At 46.2% G+C, this 26,011-nt stretch overlaps 1 protein-coding gene across 1 annotated transcript in view; it reads left to right on the top strand.

Moving 5' to 3' along the window:
• LOC125288957 (nipped-B-like protein) overlaps positions 1-26,011 on the top strand; it is a 52,490-nt gene that overhangs the window by 11,462 nt on the left and 15,017 nt on the right. Inside the window, 24 exon segments of the mRNA XM_048235672.1 lie at positions 6,675-6,820; positions 9,288-9,453; positions 9,677-9,777; positions 13,051-13,162; positions 13,331-13,488; positions 13,903-14,045; positions 14,553-14,631; positions 15,063-15,551; positions 15,554-15,625; positions 17,145-17,895; positions 17,926-18,410; positions 19,702-19,878; positions 20,513-20,686; positions 21,680-21,751; positions 21,842-21,931; positions 22,134-22,234; positions 22,324-22,410; positions 23,154-23,385; positions 23,727-23,878; positions 24,274-24,354; positions 24,674-24,774; positions 25,142-25,271; positions 25,586-25,668; positions 25,842-25,974. Of these exon segments, the coding sequence (XP_048091629.1) occupies positions 6,757-6,820; positions 9,288-9,453; positions 9,677-9,777; positions 13,051-13,162; positions 13,331-13,488; positions 13,903-14,045; positions 14,553-14,631; positions 15,063-15,551; positions 15,554-15,625; positions 17,145-17,895; positions 17,926-18,410; positions 19,702-19,878; positions 20,513-20,686; positions 21,680-21,751; positions 21,842-21,931; positions 22,134-22,234; positions 22,324-22,410; positions 23,154-23,385; positions 23,727-23,878; positions 24,274-24,354; positions 24,674-24,774; positions 25,142-25,271; positions 25,586-25,668; positions 25,842-25,974 (4,233 nt within the window). The 5' untranslated portion in view covers positions 6,675-6,756.

Genomic DNA, 26,011 nt, shown 5'->3' with positions numbered 1-26,011 from the left:
TCCGTGCTCCCCATCTGTCCATTCTTTCTCTTGCTTTCTGTTTCTGGATCTCTTCACACTCCTCCCTTCCACAGCAGAGTCTGTTCATTCAGGCTACATTGTTGAATTGAATGACGAGGGAAGAAACTGCAAGTTGTCCTAGAATGTGTCTGATGACATCAGTGTTGTTGTCTTGGTAGTGGATAGATTGCTGATCACTGGCAAGCCGTTGTCGTCCTTGAGAGGCAACATTACTGACTGAGTCTGGACTTAAAGATAGGCATGCACCGATTGTGAAAATCTGGGCAGATATTGATAAGATGTATAAAATATTTTTTTATTATAAGATGTATAAAATAATTTGCATGATGATCAATGCCAATACAGATAATTGTTGTTATTTATCTCTTTTTTGTTGTTAATTATAACCTTTAGTAGAGCGGAAACAAAAATGTTTATTAAAAAAAAACAAATAACTTCCAGGCCTTCATAACACAACATTTACCTAATGCAGAATTGATGCAGCATAATTGATGGACATCAGCCACTGCCATCGGTAAATGTAGTGACCAATAGCCGAAAGGCTCAATTACATAGGGAGTATTCATGATCAACGTCACACAATGTACGAATCCCCATCTAAAACTGACGTAAATGGTCATGCTCCTACCCCGACAACAACGTTACATAGAGCAAAATCAGGCGCTCTGTACAGAGACTGCATTCTCATTTTTTGTAAACCAGTGTAGCATCACAATACGTTTGATGCTGTTATTTTAAGTGCAAGTGATGCTTTAAAGGTGTTCCTTTAAAAGGAAGATTTGGTGGTGATTTTATGATATCAGGAATTCAACATCTATGGACGTCTGTCATGTGTAGGGTAGACATATCTCTTTCATGATTTGTGTCTGCTATGGTGGTTTGGTCAGACAAGCACCAGCTTGATTATTGTTGCCTTGCTTGCTGACCCAAATGTTGCTGCTGCTAATAATGGCTACAGTTTTGGCTGGTAGTAGGCCTACATTTTTAGCCTGGCTCAGTAAGACTTTCCGCTTTGTTGGCGCATGATCTTATTTGGATGGCTCTCAGTCAAAATGTAAACCAACTGTAAAGTCATTAGAGCCCATGACATTTGGTTGAAAAGACTGATCTTATCACCTCATCACTAATTCTGGACGTGGGAAATATGACACCTCTATCAAAACAAAATTCAAGAGAATCTGCAGCTCTCAGTGAGGGGTAGTGAAACCCAAGGCTTGACAACATTTACATTTATTCATTTATCCAAAGCGACTTTCAAGTTAGGAGTAGCATTCAAGCTATGTTGCGCAGAGGGAGGCCTTACTTGGTATAACAGTAAATACTACTCTGGTAACAGGTAACTGGGTCAGCCGTGGCCTACTGGTTAGCGCTTCGGACTTTTAACCGGAGGGTTGCTGGTTCGAACCCCGATCAGTAGGCACGGCTGAAGTGCCCTTGAGCAAGGCCCCTAACCCCTCACTGCTCCCCGAGCGCCGCTGTTGTTGCAGGCATCTTACTGCGCCGGGATTAGTGTGTGCTTCACCTCACTGTGTGTTCACTGTGTGCAGAGTGTGTTTCACTAATGCACAGATTGGGATAAATGCAGAGACCAAATTTCCCTCAAGGGATCAAAAGAGTATATATACTTATACTTATACTATACTAACACCACAGGGGGATGAGAGTGCAGAACAACCAGGAGATGAGAGTGCAGATGTCCAGCTAGAGGAGTAGTCAAAGGAACAAGTAGTCGAAGGAAGTGCAAAGTAAGTGGGTTAGGGATGCTGCGTTTGTTAGATGTGCCTCCTGGACAGCAAGCACATGAAGGAAGTGGTTGAGTGCTTCAACAAGCACTGTGATGTGCCTGCTGAGTTGAAGTAAACTTTTGAAGACTCTCCAAGTGCTTCCTTTATAACTGAGATCTTAGTGCTGGAGTGCTCTTGTGGGGAAAGGCACTTGGGCGTGTGAATGGAGTTCAGCAGACAGACACCAAAAAATGTAGTTGTGGCAGCTTTTCGCCTACAGCATTTTGTGCAAAGAGCTCATCTAAGCAAGGAGGAACCAGTGCACTGCTAACAGGACTTGAGACGCTAGTGTCTGAATGGAGTAGTACTATCTCATCAGTGATAATGGAGCATAGGGAGTATGCACCGTGCAGCAGCCTTCTCAGAGAGCCGAGCGACAGACTTGTAGGCTATGTGTCTAAAAGGAGAATGTACTGGCTTGGCCTTTTTACTGGAAGATTTGTGTTAGTTGGTGTGCGCGTGGATGGTCTTGTTTTTTTGCAAACTCATTGCTTTACTCTCATTGCATTGAAATCTTTCTCAGCTGGAATGTGTCTCAAAGTGATGGTGTTTGCTGGACTAAAAGTCAAGATTGTTTCCTTTTTTTGTGATGTGTTCTGGGAATGTGGTCTAGGGAACGCATGATGCTGACTGCTGGGAGCAGAGGAAAAAATTGAGTGCGGCAGAACAGAAGTGAGAAGTTTTTCGAAAAGCCAATCCACGTGTTCTGTAATTAACACCCAAGAAGATATGTGTAGGTTGTCCACCTAGAGAGAGTGTGTTTCAGAATCCACTTACTGTTCTTTACAGTTCTCTTATGGTGAAGCTGGTCAGATGTTGTTGCTGTTGCCCTCATTGACAATAAGCATTTGTGACAAATTAAACAGTCATTAAATCATCAAAGAGTAGCAAACACTTAGACCTTGGTTGGCAAAAAGGTAAATAAGAACAATGGGACATGTAACGTATATAGGTCTGCACCGAGTGTGAAATGCTGGGCAGATATCAATGACAATGTTTTAAGTACAATTCGGCCGATAACCAGTGCTGATTTGTTTGTTTATTAAACGGTATAATAAAAAAAATGAAGCAGAGTGGAAACAAAAATATACATAACAAACAACTAAACCACTTTCAAAGATTTCATGCCTTCACAACACCATCTCTCTATGTTCTGGTCTGCACATAAAACAACAGCGCAGAATTGATGCAACATATCAGATAAATATCAGCCACTGTCATCGGTAAATCTGTAAATATCATATAAATTTGCCGATAGCTGATATCAGTAAATATATATGCATCCTTAAATGATTTAGTAAGGCTTGTATTTTCCCATTTAGAAGATTTTAAAAGCGCATTTTGACCAGTCTTATATAGGCCTAGTCCAAGTTTGTCCTTTAATACACCTTATCTTTTTTGGTCCTCCAAAGTTCATCATACAGAAAGTACATGAATGTTTTCATCAAATATTCAGATGCAGCAGTAACAAGACCTAGGCCTACAGTAATTAGAAGGACCTTTAGACAATTGCCTTTTGAGTTTTGATTAATTTATTAATCTAGGATGTATTTTGTGAATTAGTGACTTCTGGTCAGTCCACAGCACATCCAAACCCACTCCCTAAGGCTGAAACTATAGCTTCCTACTGATATTAACCTCTGATATCAAAGCTAGTTTAATTACTGTGAAGCTGCAGTACATCCAAACCCACTCCCTAAGTCTGAAACTATAGCTTCCTACTGATATTAACCTCTGATATCAAAGCTAGTTTAATTACTGTGAAGCCGCAGTAAAGAGATATTCAGCCAACACTTAGTCCTCTTGTGCCTCTCAAGTGAATTGGGCTTATGTGAGCGGCAGGGAACTGATGTGGACTGATGGCTGTGCTCACGGAAGTTTCACCGCCAGTAGGTGGTGTCTTGATGCCTGGTGGTCTCCGCTCAGCTGCCACATGAATAATGTGAAATGGAATGTGGAGCTCCCTCTGTGTGACTGGCTGCGGCTGCTTAGGGGCCGGTGCATAGTCTACGCAAGCAATCAGCTCTAATGGTCCTCATCGCTGTACAGCAGTCTGGAGGCTCCTCTGGTGCTGCCAATATCTTGCATGCATCTGTATGGGAAATGGCTAGTGGCTGAGTGAAATGGGATTATTTTAACCCTATATTTGAATGTTTTTGTGTGTGGCACAGACACATGACACTCCCCTCCCTACCAGTTTCTTGTGTTACAATGAACTTGCTTTTATTCTCTCCCTTAAATTTTTGTTTTTACTCTAGAATACATTTTGATGCTAAACTCAGAATTCGGAGAATGGAGTTTCTGACCTTGTGCACAATGTGTGTCAGTGTGCACCCGGCTGGTATGGGATTGTGTAGTGTAGACAAATCGGAAACCCCCGGCCCCTTTAGCACTAAATGCATACAGTACGTTGATAACGGACGAAAAGGTGAACTCCTGCATCGTGTTACTTTAAACCCCCCGTGTTGTCATCAGAGGATTGCCCCAGTTTGATAAATACTTGACGACACCAGCATGGGGTTCTGCTCCCCTGCTGTAGTGCTGTGACATCACTTTCTCCTCAAACAGAGATGCTATTTGGCTACCTTGGCCTCTCTAGCCTACCTGTTGGAATGCCCTGGTTGCTATATTAAGCCCTCATTTGCATGTGTTTGTTCAGCTGATGCTTGTCATCTACAGTGCCACAGCATGGATGAGCCCACTGTAATGCATTTATTCATGCTGCATCAGTGGGCTTATCAGTAGCATAAAGTGATATTAATTTTGTCTATTGTCTGGACCTTTATGGTGTGCACACTGTTTATGAATGAGGCTTGTCTTTTTTCAAATGTAGACTGAAAAGAGGAAGCATATTTTTCACATGGTCATGGGGAAAATGTAACCATTGGCCTATCTTGGACAAAGTAATTTTTTGGTAAAGCTATTTATTTAATCATTGGTAATTAGCCTAGGATTGTCTGAGTTGGCAAATTGAGATGTCCATTTTCTGAAAACATTGCATTAAACGGTTCTCTGCATGACGTCTGTTTTGATTTTATCAAAGGTCAAAATCCCTGTGCACAGCCCTTCTTGCTCCAGGTCTGTTTTGATTTTGTTTAGGTAACCAAACTAATTAAAACTACCGTAATAATTGCTGAATTGCAAAAACACATTAGGGAAATACTGCTGCTGTATGTCGGGCTGAAAGTTGTGTGATGTCAGATGATGCTCTTTTTGGAAGCTGCCTTCAAAAGTGAGAGTGGAGTAATGACTATATATCTTGAGCTGTTCACAGTGCCTGGGATATTCAATTTAAATGGTTAGTGCTGCTTATCTCCTCTGCAGGCGTGCTGATGTTATTGAGAGCTTGTGTTCTGGCAGCCCAGTTTAGTAACCAACCCATTTGGGAATCACAGCAAGTGATGTTTTCCTTATTGTTCACCTGTTCTCAGTACACTTCCTGCATGTATTTATCTCCCACATGTCTGAGTGAATGCACCGAGCCTTATCTTGGATAATTGGAGCTTTTCACTTTGCAACTGCCTTGTGTGAAACTCTTTTTCTCCCCACTGCAACTCTTCACTTAGACGCAGGCTTCTGTTTGTGCTTGCGTTCTATAGCCTGTTTGCCCTTTGGTGAAGAACTGAATAGGATGGGCTTACTTGTGTAGGACACAGTTATTATTTAACAGTGAACTGCTGCTTTTATCTGTAATCACAATGAATGGCGGAATGTCCTCCTGCGCCTGCTCTCGCTGTTGCCCATTGCTTCACTTTTATTCATTTTCTTCACTCTTTTACTTTTTGTCGTCTTCACTGTGTTATGTTGCTGTTGTGTGGTTGGAGTTATCTGTGAGTATTGCCAAGAGTTTGAATCTTGCAGGATTATCGGAGTAGTTCCTTTGAGACTCTGATAACCTCTTAACCTGACGCTGTAATCCTGAATATAATCTCAATCTGTCAAAAAAAATAGAATGAATCTGCTTTTTAGCTCCACTGCTTCCTTGGGTCTAGACGTTTTGAGCCGGTATTAATCTAGAGTTGAACCTAGCCTACGTAGTGCACAAGCACAGCGCTGTGGTTTTGCTTCTTTGGCAGCTAGCTTGACAGATCGCCCACCAAGGTGCTCTAGGCTGAGAGTAGAGTGTCTGAAGCTGTAAAGGGCTTAATGGTTCAGCAGCGGTGTAGTATTGCTGGAAATGCTTGTTTGTTGCCGCCCTCCTGCCCACGGCGTGTGAAAGTGACCGACTGCTTTTGGCAAATGTCCCTCCTTCGTCAGCTCTGGATCAGTGGACACTTGAATCTGGCTGGGTGGACACTTGAGTGACTTAACCATTTCCACGACTGCATGTGTTGCGGACATGATGCTCTTGGTGTTGTGATTTGTGTGTTATTCATGTTTTGTACACGAGTGGCTCTACATATGTTGGTTTTTTTGGGCCAACTACTAGGGATGTCAGAAAAGACATTTTCTCTTGCACAAATATCTCTTATTTATCATCTGAATACCCTGCATGCTTAAGCTTAAGTCACCCTAAATCTAGTGTCACACAGATTGGCACTCAATAGCCAACCAGTTTGATTGCAAGCAATTGTATAGCCAAAAGATGCACAGAGCTTAGGTTTATCTTTGCTTGTCAACGATTGCGTTTTCAGTTTTCCTCCTGTACATTAGATGAGATAGAACAGGTCTCAAGGCAGCAAGTTAATAAGCACGTGGCACCAGTCTATGAGTTCACTCTAGTGTAGTAGAATAGCAAGAGACTTGAACCATGCAGTGTTGAGGTCCTGGTGTGCTGACATGGCGAAAGTGAGTCGATGAGTCTGTAAATGGTTTGGTTCCAGACAGTTGCTATGTTACTAACAGAGCGCTTCTCTTTCCCCCCTGCAGCGGTTGGGAGATGTGAAGAGCGGCCAGAGGGAGGCGACGTTAAGCGATCTGTGCATCCTCACGACCCCCCCCACCCTTCAGCATGAATGGGGATATGCCTCATGTGCCCATCACCACTCTCGCTGGGATCGCTAGCCTCACAGACTGTGAGTAACAACACACGCATGCACACACATTGTCTCTGTGTCCCCGCCCCCCCCATCTCTCTCTCTCACTCACACACAGACGGACATGGTGCACCTATACACTCTGTTCTATCACCCACACACGGGAGGACAGAGCGATTTGGAGAAAATATCTAATCTTTTTCGGACAGATATTGTGAGTGCAATACTCCTTATACTCCTTATCTGTCACTGGAGACATGTCATCTGGAAAACCTGTATTTATTACTGTTGTACATAATTAATTTCTATCGCCTACATAACAGCACAGAATACAGTACTCAACCTGCACTTTGGTATTTAATTCTTCTTTGCACTTCTGGTTGGATGCCAACTGCATTTCATTGGCTCTGTACCTGTACCCTGCTAAATGACAAAGTTGAATCTAATCTAATCTAATTTGCGGTATAAGGCAGGCTTCAGTTCAAGATTCACTATAGAATACATATAAAACATTGCCAATTAAAAACACATCAACATTTTAATTACTTTATCTACTTATTCAAGGATGATAATTCAACTATACAAATTACTTCCAAATATAGCTTTAAGATGGTCTATGTCTGAATAGTAAGCATGTGTAGCATGCACCTCTGATTGATGAGGCATGACTGTCACAAAAGGACCATACGAATAAAAAAGTAAAAAACATATGTGACATTGACTACTGGGTCAGAGCCTCTAGCTGCACAGTTAATTGCAGCCTTTACAATTAAGTAATTGCATTAGTTCAAATTGCAATTTCGATTAAATTTCGATTTCATCTTTCAGCCCTAATAGATGCAAACACACGGACGCGGACACAGTTCACACACACATACGCACGCACGCACGCACGCACACATAGGCACAGGCACTCTTACATCATCATCGTCACTCCTGCTGGGAATGCTGATCTCAGAGTGTGAACAAAGCTATAAAATATAATTAACAAACACACACAGACAAGTGCACACCCATGTGTTGTTTTTTCTCTATCTACTCTATACAGACATGAACAAACACACACACAGAAACTTTTACTTGTTTGTTTCACTTGAATGTGTCTCTCTCTCTCTGTTTCACACGCACACATACTGTATGCACACACCCTCACCAACTTCAAAAGAACTCATGGCTTGACACATTCTACACCAATATCTTTCACACACACACACACAGCCTACTCTCTCTTACTCCCTGCTGTTGACTTCCTACGATCAGACTTCCTACTAATGCAATGCATTCAATGCTTAAACATTAACTTTTGTGACTGTTGTTGTTATGGCACGTTCTTGTTAGATTGAATCACTTTATGAACAGTATCTGTGGGACTAACCCAAAGTAGGCAAGGCATCAAGCAGGCAGGCAAGGCTACTAAGGTTCAACTTAAGCAATGGCCTGCTGGCCCGGGGCAAGTGAAGGAGCCTGCCGTTGGCCAGTCACTGGCCTGCAGGTTTTTCTGCCAGCTCAGCTTACCTCTGATGCTATCTGGTGGAAGCTAAGCATGTGAGGTGACGAAAATAAGGAGGCAGCTCATTTCAGTGTAATAAATTAACAGTGTTGTGAAAAAGTGACTTTTCTGGGCCAGTAAATATATACAAGGGGGCAGTGGGGCTAAAATGTTACCTTGGACACAGCAAGGCAGGCAGTACCACTGGACCAACACCAGATGTCAGGGCCACTTCTGCTTGCGCACACAACCCTGTTGTCCTCTGTTCAGGGAGCGCTGTGGTCACAAGCCATCACCTCTATGGGGGTTCACTCCTCTGCCTCCCAGAGGCGTCTTGAGAGACGAGGCTTATTTTTATCCCACTACTCACAGCCGAAATGGAATTGAATCCCATGGTGTGAACAGAGGGACAGAGTGAGAGTAGTTGCTGTTCTCCTGTGTACAGCCTAGATCACAGCACACAGAAGAGGTGTGGAATGTGGCCATGTTCCCTTCTGTGGCTGGTGATGACACTTCCAAATCAACCTACAGGCCATAAGGGAAGGCATACATTTAATTAGTAGCCTATATGTCCTCTCTGTGAGACTTGAACCAGTGGCCATTCTATTGGTTGTGCTCTGTTCTAGGATGAGCTCTAAGAATCTTGGTAGATATTCCTACTGGTTGAGGAAGTTGCTAACTATACCTATGGATATTATGAAGATCTATTTCAGAGTTCTGCTTTGGATGTATCTGTCCTCTTTGTCAGGTGGCTGTGTTCGTTATTCCTGCTGACTTTAAAAGTTTGTGCAGTAGCACAAGGAGGCTGCATGCAATAACTGGCCCTGGATTACTAGGGAGGATTCTAATTCACATTAGTTTGGTTACCCATCCCAAAAATACAGCCATCACATTTTTGTAAATGACCAGACATGATGGTACATGACCCGACGTGTTTCGTGTGTGTGCCATTTCCTCATCATAAACATGTTTTAATGTGTGTGCGCATGTGTGTGTTTGTGTGTGTTGGGGGTGCAGTGTTGAACCAGCTGCCTCTGCCCTCTCCGCTGCCTGCCACCACCACCAAGAGCCTGCTGTACAATGGGAGGATTGCCGAAGAGGTGGGCTGCCTGTTGGCCTGCCGCGACGAGACGCTCGTGTCCCAGCTGGCCCACAGCCTTACGCAGGTCTCCACCGAGCACATGTAAGTGTCCTCCACCACCCCACAAACAGGCACAGTGCAAAATCAGGCAATGAGTAAAGTGTCTTTTTAGCTTTATTGTATTTCCAAGTCACTGAACAACTTCTGTATGATTGTAATACTGATTGTGGTGTTTGTTTACGTGTGTGTGTGTGTGTGTGTGTGTGTGTGTGTGTGTGTGTGTGTGTGTGTGTGTGCGCATGTATGCACATGTATGCGCGTGCAGAGAGCTGAAAGACAACCTGGGCAGTGATGACCCGGAGGGAGACGTTCCTGTGCTGCTGCAGACGGTGTTGTCCAGGAACCCCAACATCTTCAGGGAGAAAAGTATGGCCATGCGCTTCGGGGTTCAGGGCGGTAAGGAGGATGTGCAGACATTGCCTCTTGACTCTTGAGCAGCAGCTGGGAGAGCACGGTGCATATGTGTCCTGGGGGGCCACGGTCCTCATGGAGGCCCCTGTGGGGGGGGTGCATATATGGGCCAACAGCCCGATCTCTCTGATGAGAACTGCTGGCAGGGGCTTCATTATTTTAGATGAGTGAAGGTTGAAATGTTGGAATTCTGTTCTGCAATGAAGTGTGAACGCAGAACAGTTTTTAGAGTAGGTATGCTTTATATGAAGAGGTTCTGGCAAAGTGCATATTTGTTGAGAACCCAGAATTAATATAACTTTTAGCAGTCTGGAGAGCTTCATCTACTTGCACTTGCTGAAGTGTTTCATGTTTAAATGCAGAATAGGTAATGTCTTTGATTATATAGTGGTGCCCTGCTTTATTTGCTGGTTGGATTTGGGGGCAGGATGACGAAGCGTCCTCCTCGCTGCCTGCCCTAGAAGCTTGTCTGGGCTTGTCTGAGAGAAGCGCAGAGACAATCAATATCTGAGGGGTATATATATGAGGTAGAACGCTAAAACATTCTGGCATTCCTAGTCAGAGGCAGTAAGAGAGAAGCATTAAGCCAACTGCCTTTTAAAATAGTGGCAGAATGTATTGAATATGTTGTAGTGTAGTGTCTCTCCTTTCTTTCTGTGCTTAAGAATGGTGGTAGGTCTGCCTTTTCCTTGTTCATCTTGATTATTTATTTGTATACCTGTGTTAAGGCCTTCTGCCATGTAAGGGCATTTAGCAGTTCTGTAACGTAACTGAGCTGGAAAGTTATGATCCGTGTGGAAGTTGGCCCTAATGTTTATTGGCTTGCTGTGTCATGTCTGAAGAACTGTTCTGCAGCTGGTTCAACATCAGTTTGGACTGTCCAGTTATTAACCTCGGGAATGTAGGGAGGTCTTTTGGGATTGCAGTGTGCTATAGACTGGGTACTTTGCTTGCACCCTGGAACTTATACCCATATAGAGCTCTGGATAAAATTAAGAGACCACTGCACATTTTTCTGATGTAATCCTACGGTTGCTGAGTGACATTGGAATGAGTTGATGGATATATTCAAAATTAAGAGACCACTGTAAATTTGAATATGACCGATGTCCGCTCATCTGAATGTCACTCAGCAACCATAGGATGACATCAGAAAAATGTACAGTGGTCTCTTAATCTTTTCCAGGGCTGTCCACTTGTATAATGCTCATAGAATAAGTTAAACTTGAAAGTGATTCTGTTGTGGGTGATTGTTACTGAGCCTGATGAAACCCCTCAAGCGTTTCTAGATAGAGAGAGAGAGAGAAAGAGACTGACAGAGAGAGAGACCGAGACTGACACAGAGAGACAGACAGACAGACAGACAGAGAGGAGAGAGAGAGAGAGAGAAGTGCACCCTGGGAGACACAGACAGAGGAGGAGAGAGAGAGAGAGAGAGAGAGAGAGAGAGAGAGAAGTGCACCCTGGGATTGGCCAGGCACCGTGCTCCCGCTGCTTCTCCGTTGTCTTCAACACGGAATCAAACTGCAATGTGTGACCTGTACTCTGACCAACCTCCTGCTCTTGTCCAAGAACCTCCTCGCGTCTTCAATCTCTGATGCATGGCTCTATGTGTGCGTTTTTGTGTTTGTAAGTGTGGTGTTTTTCTGCATGTGTGCCACAGAGGTTGTTACAAGCTTGTGTCCCCCTGGTTTACACTGGTTAGCTGGCTTTTGTCTTAGTAAACATTGCTTTCCTCCATGCAACCTGTCTTTTAAGGTTGTGTTAATCCAAAATATCAGAATATCAACTGGAGAGAGTGTGTCTCTGTGATCTTCCACTTAACACTGAAGTGAATCTGTGGTCCGTCTGGGAACTCGGAGTGCAGATACGGTCTGCTGACTTTAATAGATTTTTCTCCCCCAAAGTGACACTGATCTGCGTGGCTTCCCCAAGAGCCCCCGCCGATCTGAACTCCCACACTGCAACAGCCGAGTGGAGTGTGGTGTAGTATAGTGCAGCCAGCCCAGGGCTCGCGGCGCTTTTAAACAGCTTGTTGAAGATTGGCTTTAAAGCAAGAGTGCCGTTTATGTTTCCTGTGCACTGCTCATGCAACTGTGCCTGTGCTGAGCCTCTGAAAGGCTGCCCATTTATAAGAGCTGGAGGTAGTCTGGGCAGTAGCTATATATAGGGAAGGCTGCAAGAAGTCTGACATGTCCAGAGAAAAACGGTGGGAAAAGATGATGATGATGATGATGAGAGGCACTATTGCCATGGTAACCACATACGCATGTCTTGTAAAAATGTTTTTTTGTCCGACACTGCTTGCCGTTTCATTGGAATTTGTAGCGCTGTATCTTAGAAGCTAGTAAATCAGATGTTATGTATGGGCATTTACATTTGTTCATTTAGTTTTCTATCCAGAGCGACTTTCAAAATTAGGGATAACCATCAAGCTACAATGCAGAGGAGACTGAGACCTCTGCTACCAGATTAACAATGAGCAGACACACAAAATGTGGGGTGGGGGGGCGAGGAGAGGAGGGGATGGGTGAATTAAGTTTATAGAGCACTTTCAGAATTAGTAATGCATACTACAGTCTGAGGTAGAGGTATGTCCTCTTCTGTTTACATACATACAGGTGCCCATAGTCCATATATACTGTGAGACGGCAGGAGTGCACGTAGTGGGAAGACACCCAGCACTTTGGTTTTCAGGACAACCGGAAGTATCCGATTATGTGCCTATTTAAGGAATCCAAATACCCTCCGTGCATTGTTCATTTTTTGCATATCTGTTGAGAGAACGTTGCCACTAAGTGCATGCTGATTTGCTGTAAACAAGTCAACAGGTGGGATGCTGAGGCTGTTATGGGGAGTGTTCAAAGTCAGGTTGCTATGGTTTCCCCCCCTCTCCACAAGTATTGGACTCCCACTGTATAGAAGGGAGGTCTTGATGAGTGGCGCTCTCTGGCAGACATATTTATTGGAATGGGCCACAATGGATCATGATCCGTTTTCCTCATGACTAGTCACAGGCAGAGTTGAGTTGTTTTTATGCTCTTCATATGAAGGTGGGATATGAAGTGTAAACTGGGGTCAGACCATGCTATTGTAACATACCTCAAAATTAACAGGAAGTAGAGATCCTTTCTGTTGTGACTCTTTTTGGAGTCTGTAGCTGAGATCAACAGCAATTTATTTTAGTGTTCAGCTGTAATTTATGGTTCTGATGTTTTCTTTATAAAGGTATCATGCAACAGCAAATGGTCTCACAGTATAAGATGTCCCAAAATTCCATGCACGGAAGCCCGGCATCAACAAACTACCAGCAAACCACTATTTCACACAGTCCTTCCAGGTAAGGTGGCATTTTTGTTTGTTTGTTTGTTTGCATATTGAGGTCCTGCTGTTGTTGAAATTGTTACATTTGAGACGGCACTGACGGTGTACTTAGTGACTGTATTGTTTACTGTTGTTTTTCATTCTTTGTTTACTAACCTCATGCTTCTGTCTGTGTCGCTTCCAGTCGCTTCGTTCCCCCACAGACGGGCACGGGGAGTAGGTTCATGCCCCAGCAGGGCAGCCCGGTGCCCAGCCCCTACGCCCCCACGAGTCCTGCAGGGTACATGCAGCAGTACTCCCACCCCCCCAGCTACTCCCAACACCAACAACAGATCCAGCAAGGTCAGTCCTCTGAGAGCCACCATAGCATCACTACTTTAACTTTAGATAGATAGATAGATAGATAGATAGATAGATAGATAGATAGATAGATACTTTATTGATCCCCAAGGGGAAATTCAAGGTTTCGACAACAAGAATTAAGACAATGTTAGTCCTCAAGTAAAAAAAAACTGTGTGTTTCTGTTTGTGTCTGTCTGTCTCTTTGTCTTTCTGTCTGTGTATGTGTCTGTGTATGTGTTTCTCTGTGTGAATGTCTGTCTGTCTGTCTGTCTGAGTCTGTGTGTGTCTGTGGATGGAGGAGGCTAACTGGGCATGCATTTTGCTCCATAAGGTCTGTGGCCAGTCTGAGTCTGTGTGTGTATGTGTGTGCCTGTGGATGGAGGAGGCTAACTGTGCATGCATTTTGCTCCATAGGGTCGGTGGCCAGTCCCATGGTGCCTGGTGGTATAAGGAACATACACACAGACAATAAGGTCTCGGGGCAGATGGCCAGCAACTCCGCCAATCACAACAGCGAAGACTACATGGGCATGGTGCACAGGCCCATGGGCAGCGGGGTAAGCCACTTAGCACTCACACTCTGCTCTCTCTATAGCTGCCGTCCAACATAACCAACATTTTTGCACTACCTTAACCTATGCTATTTCAGCGGTGGTAGCGTAGTGGCTGTAAAGGAGCTGGGCTAGCGTGCAGTAGCCTGAAAAGTTGTTGGTTTAGTATCCGGCTTCCACCGTTGTGCCCTTAACCCTGAGTTGCACCAGGGACAATTGACATCAGTCACTTTGGATAAAAGAAAGCCTCTGCTAAATGAATAAATGTAAATGTACCCAGTCCTGTCTGTTGCCTAGCAACCCTAGGAAGGTACTTTAAAAACTAGTGCTGACACTACTGACACTTGTGTGTCATGTGTATCATTGCTTGTCACTTTAGATCAACTTAACTTAATTAAGTACTTAAGGACAAGATCATGTACTTTAAAGCTAGCTCAGTCTGAGCTAGTGTCTGTATAGTGGTGTCCCGAGGCAGGGCTCTGTGGTCTCTTAACGGTTTGATGTTTTCTCCAGGAGAGTGACTTGAGAAACGCCTCGTTCCCCCTTCGATCGCCTGTCTGCTCGCCTGCAGGGAGTGAAGGCACCCCAAAAGGTACGTCCTATACCATCCAGTACACACACACACACACCCACACACACACACACACACATACACACATACATACAATTTACTTATTGTGATTAAGGCTTACATGGTTACTGTGTGATGGGTGATCCCCATACAACAATGCGCCCATTGAAATGTGTGTAACTCCAGTGAGCCTGTCGAACTGTGTGTAACTCCAGTCCGCCCATTGAACTGTGTGTAACTCCAGTCCGCCCATTGAACTGTGTGTAACTCCAGTCCGCCCATTGAACTGTGTGTAACTCCAGTCCGCCCATTGAACTGTGTATAACTCCAGTGCGCCCATTGAACTGTGTGTAACTCCAGTCCGCCCATTGAACTGTGTATAACTCCAGTGCGCCCATTGAACTGTGTGTAACTCCAGTGCGCCCATTGAGCATTTTTCACATCTGTTTCAGCTGGGTCACGGCCGCCACTCATCCTGTCCCCGCCCCCTTACACGTCCCCCCGGGATGCGGCGGCGGCCGCCGAGCTGCTGCTGGACTCGCCCGAGCAACGGAAGAAGCAACGCAAGCAGCTGGGCGAGGCGGCCGACGGTAAGACTGCCCCCGCCATGTACGACATCGTCAGCCCACCCTCCAAGGACTCGACCAAGCTCACGCTCAAGCTCTCGCGGGTCAAGTCGTCGGAGAGCGACTCGGCCGCGCCTGGCGGTGCCAACGCGGAGCTCCTCCCGGGCATGGAGCCCGGATCGGACGCTGAGGGCGAGCTGCCCTACAACAGCCTGCAGCCTTTCCGCAGTGGCGACCCGGCACAGAGGCTGGGCCCGGGGCACTGCGGCGGCGAGCAGTCGGGGTACCAGCAGGTGCCTGTTCTCCAGAACACGGGCGTGCGGGCGGATGACCCCAGACAGCGGGGGCCCTTGGAAGAAGCCGAGATGGGCCAGCTGGCGAGATCGAGAGGATCGAGCGGGAGTCAGCCATTGAGCGCGAACGCTGCTCCAAAGAGGTTCAGGATAAAGGTAGGCACACTGACAACAACAGCAACCACAATTACTCCACCACATTACCCAAAGTGCTAACTGACACAAACTAAGCACACACTTACACAAATAGAGCATCACAGTCCCGCCCACAGTCGATGCCGGAAGTAAGAATTCAATACAATTTCTCCATTGACAATTGGGGTATAAGCCATAAAAACGTAACTGCACATGGTAGACTTAAAACCAGCTACGGCTGTACTAAGCAACTGTATATATGCTCACATTGATGGTAATTTTGATACCATAGATTTAATAGAGACCCAGTCAGACCAATAGGATGAAAAATCAGGAACAGAGTTTTATTTACAATGATGCGCATCAAGGGAGAAACAGCATGACTTCACCTAAAGATCCATCAGCTGCTCTAACTAGACAAGGAAATAGTTAGAGTTTAAGTATCCTTCCAGGCTGACGGGAGATGGCGTTGGTCATCCCATCTCACATGGACTACACTGAATCAGACCCTGATTAGTGGCAGCCTGGCAATCCGGAGCAGATAGCTACTGACGCAGCCATGCAGAACAGTGAAACACTGCAAAGTCATAATATGCCTGCTTATCTCTAAACACAGTCACACAGAGATATACATATGGACAGTACAGATATCATACAGTCATTACATAGAATCATACTTTTAGTATCAAAGTGACCTACTAATGAGAAATGCAGAACATTAAACCACATATTGGAATATTGGACAAAATGCAGAACATTAAACCATATATTGGAATATTGGACATAACGTTCTATTCCACTTTCTCTCAATATAGACGCCAAAGGTTCATGGGGCACTAACCTTGTTTTGAGATAAATGTCTTTTATTCGCGATGTCTTGGATAAGTACTTCATTACCCACAATCCTGAACAATCCCACAGTGATGCCTCTGATTGGTGGAAAGGCCGTTATGGTCATGGTTTGAAACTTTCTCAGCAAGTCTTTTACTGCCTATGGCGAAAATCTTAATGTGATTAAAAAATTTCTTGACAAATATTGGTACTTGAATCAACAAGGATTGTGGTTTATACATCACACAAACTTAGTCAGGGCCAATGCACCACTATAGACCACTGTAAATGTTAGTTTAAACACTCAAACTTTTCAGGTAGCTGACAGGCTAACCTTTACCATTTCCGACATTGGATGTCATTACATAATGCAGCTAACATTAGCCTGTATGCTGCAACACAGGTATGAAATATATTATGTTTTAGTGAGTGTCCAAAGGGGTGAATCATGAACTACTCATACCATAAACCACTGCACCTAAGCTCTCTCGGAGGAGGGGCGGGACTGTGATGCTCTATATCGACAAAAGTATCTACCATAACCATCACATTTTAATTCAATTTAAAATTTTTAATAACTTTTTTAATAACTTTTATTATATAAATAAACTTGACTATTATGGTGTCCATATCTGACTTTAAACACAGGCATGTTTTTTAGACGGCTTTAAGTTCTGGTCCTGATGTCCCTGTTCCTTTGCTCCCACAGATAAGCCACTGAAGAAACGGAAGCAGGACTCGTACCCCCAGGAGCCCGGCGCCGGAGGGACCGCAGGGGCCACCGGGGGCCCAGGGATGGGCGGTGGCGGCAGCGCAGGCCACAAACTGGCCCCGCAGGAGGCCAGCGCTGCCAGCAACGGGGCGAACCGCCTCGCCCTCATGGTCAGCATCGACCTGCAGCAGGCCGGCCGGGGGGAGGGTCAGCTGGAGCCAGTGGCCACTCCTCTCCCCGCTCTGGAGGCACAGCGGTGGCCCGAGGAGGGGCCAGAGTCAGCGGGCGTCTTGCGCATGCGCTCGAAGACGGACGGCGAGGTGCAAAAGGCCGACGGGCGGCCGGAGGTTATCAAACAGCGCGCTGACACGCCACAGAAGCCGGGTCCAGACGGCCACGCCGAGATGCCCAGGCACAAGCAGGACGGGCGACACGACCGGGAGCGGGAGAGAGACCGGGACTCGGGCAAGGCCAGCTCGGAGCGGAGGCCCGACGGGTCAAAACACAGGCACGACGGCAAGCCCGATGGCAAGAAACACCCCGACACCCCGCGGAAATCTGACTCGGCGCGCGACGGGCATCGAGAGGACCGACACAAGGACCGGGACAGAGAACGAGACAAGGACCGGGAGAAAGAGCGCGACGGCGACTCCTCTCGCGTCCGCCGGCCTGAAACCCCGAAATCCTCAGACCGTCACGAACGTCGGGACCGGGAAAAAGACAGACGGTCACGCCAGGCGGTGAAAGGGCGGACTGGCTGAAGCCAGACCGGGCGAAATGCGGAACGGGAACGGGCTGACAGCCCCCGTGTGAAACAGGAGCGGGACGGCAACCGCCCTCGGCCCGACCGGCCTGGCGGGAAGGACACTGAGCGACGGAGTGGAGGTGGCGACTCGGGCAGAAGCCGCACGGACGGTCACAAACAGCAGCAACCGCAGCCCGGCCCGGACAACAAACCCGGCAGTGATTTCCCGTCCTTCCTGCTCGGCGGAAAGTCTGGGGCGCTGAAGAACTTTGTGATTCCCAAGCTGAAGCGAGACAAGGACGGCAAAGTGATCGCTGACCTGCAGCGGGCGGAGGGCTGGAGTGAGCCCAGGGTCAAGCTGGAGCGCATAGGCCCAGAAAAGGGCCCGAACCTGGACAAGGGCCTCAACAAGGGGCCCAAGCCTGTGGTGGTGCTCCAGAAGCTCTCCCTGGACGAGGTCCAGAAGATCATCCGCAAGAGCAAGAGCAGACCGTCGTCCTTCGGGAAATCCTCAAAAGGTAAAGTAGCTGGTTTGTTTAGTTTTTTTTCCTGCTTTGTCGGCTGTTGGGTTTCCTGCAGTTTAGTTTGAAGAGATCAACACCACTCCTTGATGATACTGCTTCAGTCTGTGGGCAAAGCTTTCCGTGGTATTTTGATGAAACCTGTGTGCTCTTTGAGAACAGATAGGAACTGGTGCAGATGTGCGTTTTCTCATTTGGCTGAGTTCTCCCTTCAGTTTTTTTCCTGTTACTGTGATAATGAGAAATGTTTTGGGGTTTGGAGGTTGACTTGATAGGAGGTTGAACTGATGATTGAATCCAACAGAAAGTAACTGACAAATTTGGAAGATATGAGTTGTTTGATAACTCTACCTCATTGCTGTGGCATACAGATATTGACATGATTAAATGGTAAACAATTCCCCCTTTGTCAGTTCCCACATTTTTCTTTCCAATCCACTGACAGATGATGGGGCTAAAGGTGGCTTCACATGCAAGGCATTGTGCACTGTACTCTTCAGGTCGCTGGGTTGTGCACAAAATAGTAGTAGTCATAATTTGTTTGCACAAAACAAAATTGTTGTGCACAAAATAGTAGTAGTCATAAATTGTTTGCACAAAATGGTAGTACCCACCGTGGCTCAAAGTTTGCGTGGGGGCTCGCCGAGTGGCTGCGCTTTGGTCGGCGCAGCAGCAAACCACTTTACAACTTTCAAACCATTGAAATTGCTGGGTCTCAGAGCACAGCCAAGCCGTGGTCACTCTGCATGTGAAGTCTGCTTAGCAGGATTTATTGCATCTGTAAGTCGTACTTTTAATTTTGATTACCCTTCAACGCCTTGCAATTGTAAAGACAATAGAGATCATTTTTGGTTTGGGTGAAAGACACAGAATTTGTTTGCCACAGACTTTTGAAAGGTGTCAAGTCGTGTTTATTTATAAAGCACTTTAAACACAACACCAGTTGACCAAAGTGCTGTACAATAAGAAAAAAAACTTAAACTCTACCCTGGTGGAGTTGGCCACAAGGGTTGTCACAATCCTTGAAAGTGCTTGAAAATGCTCCTGGAAAATAACTTGAACGCCTTTTCTGTGATGGCGTGAAATTGCTTTGGTCGCAGGTTTACTCTTTCCTTTACTTATAGACAAGTCCACTTATTCTTAGTTGAAGTGTTTATTAGATTTTTAAAAATGTCATGACACAGTAGCCAAATGTGTTATGTCAAAGTCTGTGAGTTCTATGAATACGGTGCAGTTTAAAGTGTGAGGACCTTTTGAGGAATAAGCGCTGTTTCCTCTCCATGAGCAGCGTCGTATGACCAGAGTGTACTGCGGGAGCTGCCGCCTCACCTGATGGCCGAGATCGAGTCCACCATGCCCCTCTGCGAGCGCGTCAAGATGAACAAGCGCCGACGCAGCACGGTCAACGAGAAGCCCAAGTACGCCGAGCCCAGCTCAGACGATGACGAGGACGACTCCTTCGAGCGTGAGTAGCTCTGCTCTTCGTCTTGGTCTGTGGATGTGTTTGGAGGATCTTCCTCTGTGTGGTTCAGTTTGTACCTCTCCCCCTTGCTCACGGTCATCCCTTTCTCCATCTTCTGCTACTGTCAAACTAGACGCAGCTCATGTAACTGGACCAGGGTTATTTGACCGCAATATATTTCTCAACCCTTCTTTTGTCAGTTCAATCCACTCCGTATGTGTTATTCCCAGATCGTGTATGTTTAGACAGGATCTGGATCACAACCTGGAAGAAAAGCAACAATTAGCAATACAATAGAAAAAGATTATTGCCAACCTTGGTCTTGCGATTCACTCTGAAACCCTGGTCAGACATACCAGACATTTTCCAACATACCTTGAGAGGTCTGTCGCGAAGCAAGGTCACCCAACCCATTGTAGCGCTATCAGATTAAATCAACCAGAGTTGAGGCCTGCCTAAGCTCTGATATAAAAGAGGTGTTTGACTCTTGCTTCCGTCTGTGTGTCTATCTGTCATTTTTCAAATGCTGCTTTCAGCAGTATCATCTCCCACATGAGAAAGGTCCTCACTTCTGCCAGTGCCAGAGCTAAATGTTGACCTCTGACCTTTGCAATCTTGTGTGTTCTGGTCGTTGCAGCCTCACGGAAGCGGAACAAGCGTGAGCGCGACAAGGCGTGGGAAGGCGATGACCGCGAGCGACGGGGCTCTGGGGAGCATCGGCGCGGCGGTGGTTGGGGCAGTGGCGGCCGGCAGAGGGAGCGCAGCCCAGACGAGTCGGACGAGGAGTCTCCCCCACCTAGCATAAGCGACAGTGAGTAGAGTGTGTCTTAGGCCAGTGGTTTTCAAAGTGGGGGCCGCGAGGGCGTGCCAGGGGGGCCTCAGCAAGTTGGAGGGAAAAATAAAAGCAAGAAATAAATACATTTAAAAACATTTAAAATATACTATGAGGGTTGTTATACAATGCCATTATAATAATGTGACGCATTTCTGAACATATTTCCCATGATAATGACTGGGAATAATAGTAGAGTGATGGCTCTCATATAGCAGAAAGCCCCAAATAACATTTTTACACACTGTATGCTCCATCGCGATGTGGTTGTGGCTAAAATAATTATTAGATTAGCTTAATGTATTTTTACATTTGCCGTAGTATTGTCGATGGGTTTAATTAATAAAGCAGTAATCAAGGGGGTCCTTGGCCAGAACCTAGTGGTATTTGGGGGGCCTTGCCAGAACCTAGTGGTATTTGGGGGGCCTTGCCAGAACCTAGTGGTATTTGGGGGGCCTTGGCCAGAACCTAGTGGTATTTGGGGGCCTTGGCCAGAACCTAGTGGTATTTGGGGGGCCTTGTCGTGGAAAAGTTTGGGAACCCCTGTCTTAGGCAGCGCTACTCTGCACTAGATGTTTGGGGGGACGCTTGTGTACTTGGAAGCGTTGGGGGGATGCTTGTGTACTTGGAAGCGTTGGGGGACGCTTGTGTACTTGGAAGCGTTGGGGGGATGCTTGTATAATTGGAAGCGTTGGGGGACGCTTGTGTACTTGGAAGCATTGGGGGGATGCTTGTATAATTGGAAGCGTTAGGGGACGCTTGTGTATTTAGGCGTTGGGGGATGCTTGTATAATTGGAAGCGTTGGGGGACGCTTGTGTACTTGGAAGCGTTGGGGGATGCTTGTGTACTTGGAACCGTAGCTTGTGGGGGCAAGAGGAACTCATCCATTGCTGCACGGGGACCTTGATGACACAAGTTCTATATAAATCACAATGGAATTACATGTCTTCAAATCCTCTTCTCCCATCCAGTTGCCAGAAAGTTGAAGAAGAAAGAGAAGCAGAAGAAACGGAAGGCGTATGAACCCAAGCTCACTCCAGAAGGTAAATACGCAATCATTCCCTCTCCTCCCATCCTTGTACTTCAGTGATGCAACATGTGAGTTAATGAGGTCTCCATTTTTGCCTTGACAGAAATGATGGACTCCTCCACGTTCAAGAAGTTCTCTGCCTGTGTGGACAATATTCTAGATAACCTGGAGGATGTGGATTTCACAGCGTTAGGTACGAGCAATTCCTCATGCTTTTTGCGGAATGCTATTATCTAGTTGACCCTCAATGAGTTTGCCCTGTCTTTCACCCTGTCTTTGTTCTGCCTATGTTAGGAGTTCCTCTCCTGATCTGAAATGTACTCTGAGAACATGCATTAGTCCCGTAGTCTCTTGTTGTGTAAATGCTGAAGCCATTTTGTATCCTTTGAAAACAGACGATGATGAGATCCCTCAGGAACTACTTCTTGGCAAACAACAGCTCAATGAACTGGGCAGCGAGTCTGCCAAGATCAAGGCCATGGGCATCACATTCAGGGTAGGACATGCATGCCACAGGCAGGTCTCACATGATGGAGCTGGTTGTAAAAGAATGACCCCTCTGACTGTTGGGTTTGTGATTCACAGCTTCCATCTGACAAGCTTGTGAAGGTCTTGAACATCTTGGAGAAGAACATCCAGGATGGATCCAAGCTCTCAACCATGATGAATCACGTGAGTTAAAGATCGCACATATATCCCCTTTTCCTACAAATTGAAATAGTTTTTGAGGTCTTAGTAAAACATGTCATACTTTGGTCAAAATGCTTAATGCACCTCAACACATTTTCCAACCCTGTCTGAAGAACCTTGTTGACTTGTTCAGCATCCTGTTCGGGTGCCTGTTCCTTTACAAACAAGAGCATATAACATGATGGCTTTGCTTGAACATTTTGGTTATAGGCCCAAACTTTCAAACTTTTGTTCTTCAGTCATGTGCAGAGTCAACCTCATAAGCCCATAAAACGGAGGCATTTTTAAAATTATTATTCAACAAGTTTACCTCCATGATGTCATGTAACATGTGACCTTTAAACTGAACCTCACCATCTAACTAATGTGCTTGTAGTGTTGTAGGTTTGGAGTCTGTAGGTTTTTAAAGGTAGGAAGCACGGCTTCAGAATGTGGCAGTCGTACCATGAATTGGTTCTACCTGTGCACTTAACAAGTCATTTTATTAATTAGCTCATCTACCTGACTGAAGAGTTGTGCAAATGAGAATAAGGTAGCTTAGAGAATAGATGGAAGAAATACTTGGTTTATACGTCTCACTTTCTGAAGCTGGATTCTGAAGCTGGATCTCTGGTAATTTTGTAGTGTTCAGTGGTTTTGTTGGCATCCATGTCATTGTCATGTCAAGTGTGTTTGTTGTATATGTCACACATGGTCATTGGACTAAGCGTCTCTTTATGGTTTAGGACGCGGATGCGGAAGATGAAGAGCGGCTGTGGCGAGACCTCATTATGGAGCGGGTCACCAAGTCGGCAGATGCGTGCTTGACGGCACTCAACATCATGACGTCACCGCGCATGCCCAAGGCCGTGTACATCGAGGACGTCATTGAGCGCGTGTTGCAGTACACAAAGTTCCACCTGCAGAACTCGCTCTACCCCCAGTACGACCCTGTGTACCGTGTGGATCCACATGGAAGTAAGTCACGCATCCCCTCCCATCAAGTGCTCCACAGTCGGCAGTGTAGACCGGCTTTCCAATTTAGCTCTATATTTTTCTAGTACCTGCTGTACCTCAGACTTTTTGAGTTGTGGACACATCTTTCTGACACATTGTGATTTAGCAGTGTTTGTGTTCATACTTAATTTTTGAGAAATTCACTGTCACTGATTATGTGTGAACTACTCCATGGGTCATTTGGTCTGACCTTGCTTATGGTTGGTGTGAAGTCACTGGTTTTAGCTGTGACCCTAACTTTTGTTTGTTTGTTTGTTTGTTTGTTTGTTTGTTTGTTTGTTTGTTTGTTTGTTTATCTCAAGGTGGCTTGATGAGCTCCAAGGCCAAGCGTGCTAAATGCTCCACACACAAGCAGAGGGTCATCGTCCTGCTCTACCACAAAGTGTGTGACATCGTCAGCAAGATCTCGGAGCTCCTGGACATCCAGCTGCTGACCGACACCACCATCCTGCAGGTGAGCTGCCGTGCTTGTTGCCCAGGCCTGGGTCACGACAAGGTGGGGATCAGCCAGCGGCAAACGTAACGCAACGCTCAGCCCATAATAAGTTTTATCTCGTTCCTAACCAACACAAACGGTTTTTCAATTGAATACGCTCGCGTTGCACCACGTTTAACACTCAGCTTGTTCAACGCTAGCGTTCCGCCGTTCCGCTGCTGAACCATAGAGAACAATAGGAAACCTGCCGTTTGCCGCTGGCTAATGTGATCCCCGCCTAAGTCCATCACCCGTCTCTTCTCCATTCTTTGTGTGTCAATTGTCTGGCTGTTGTCGTTGTATGTTGAGCCACGCCAAAGGTGACCGTCTGTCATGATGGACAGTATAGGTCTGATTGGGATTCTCTCCTCCAGGTCTCCTCTATGGGCATCACGCCATTCTTTGTGGAGAACGTGAGTGAGCTGCAGCTGTTTGCCATCAAGCTGGTCACCGCGGTGAGTACGCAAGCAGATGCACTCACATCCAAACACTCAACCGGCCATTTTAACCTAGACACACACACACGCACACACGCACACACACACGCACGCGCGCTAATGCAATGACCTCAACACACTCATCCACACTGCCACACATTTGCATAGTCACACAGACGCCAACAACAAGCAATGTGTTAGTTTAAACACACCCACACAGACTCTCTCTCTCTCTCTTGCAGACACACACACACACACACACACACACACACACACACACACACACACACACACACACACACAGCCTGAGTGACACGTGATTGTGTGTGTGTCGCAGGTGTTCTCTCGGTATGAGAAGCACAGGCAGCTGATCCTGGAGGAGATCCTCACGTCGCTAGCCCGGCTGCCCACCAGCAAGAGGAGCCTGAGGAACTTCAGGTATTCCCACACTCACTCTTTCACTCTCTACGGGGGGAAAGCCCTCTGCCGTGGCTCCTCTGTGAAGGCCAGGAGTGCGCTGGACCGGGAGAAAGAGAGACCTATACTTAGTAAAAGCCAAAGATAATGTTGGTTTGGTGTAAGTTGTTTTTAGTTTGTGAAAATGACAGGGCGGCTGTGTCTGGTGGATTGTCGTTGGTAATGGTAGGTGGTGGCACATCATGAAGAGGCTCTAGTTTCAGCTTCTCCCAAGCGTCTGTGGCTTGCATAGATGCTGTCAGTTTGGGTCTGTGGAGGTTATTATTTGGTGCTGCTGTCACAGCATGTTTGTGTCACTCTAAGTGTGTGTGTGTGTGTGTGTGGTCAGGCTGAACAGCAGCGATGTGGATGGGGAACCCATGTACATCCAGATGGTCACTGCTTTGGTGCTGCAGCTCATCCAGTGCGTGGTGCACCTGCCCACGGAGAAGGACGCAGACGATGAGTACGACAAGAAGGTGAGAACAGTGCGGAGGCTCCACGTCAACAGGCCATTACAGAGAGGCAATGACTAGCAAAGCTTAGCTAGCAACACAACCAAACCATGATGCCTATCTCATAATACTGCCATCAGACAGAAGAAAGGCATCATCTTAGGAAGGTTCATGTCCCTGAATTCCTCAGTTCACGTCTAAATGTGTAGGTCGCTAGTGACCCAGAGTGACGCTGGGTTTTTGTCATGATTGCCAGTGTTCTTGTCCTCGTCACTCATGATGAATTATGAAGATTATGGGTACAAGTTTATGATGGATTTTCTGTGGTCATTTTTCAGGTGGATCATGATGTCCTGATTACAAACTCGTACGAGACGGCGATGAGGACGGCCCAGAACTTTCTCTCTGTGTTCCTCAAAAAGTAGGTCAATGGGTCACCACAAGGTCACCGAAGACCGCTTAATCACCCTGTGGTCCTCCCCAAGACCGCTGTGAATTGCCCATCCGTTTGTCGTTTCCTCTTTCCGCTTTCTCTCATCCTTTCTCTCCTCTTCTGTTCCTCCCTCTCTCTCTCTCTCTCTCTCTCTCTCTCAGGTGTGGCAGTAAGCAAGGGGAGGAGGACTACCGGCCACTGTTTGAAAACTTTGTCCATGATCTCCTTTCCACGGTTAACAAGCCGGACTGGCCGGCTGCAGAGCTGCTGCTAAGCCTGCTGGGACGTCTACTGGTGAGATTCTGACACCTCTGGGGTCATAGGTCAAACC

This window comes from Alosa alosa, chromosome 23 (genome assembly GCF_017589495.1).
Source record: "Alosa alosa isolate M-15738 ecotype Scorff River chromosome 23, AALO_Geno_1.1, whole genome shotgun sequence".
Lineage (NCBI taxonomy): Eukaryota > Metazoa > Chordata > Actinopteri > Clupeiformes > Clupeidae > Alosa > Alosa alosa.
This window is presented reverse-complemented; position numbering and strand designations above follow the sequence as displayed.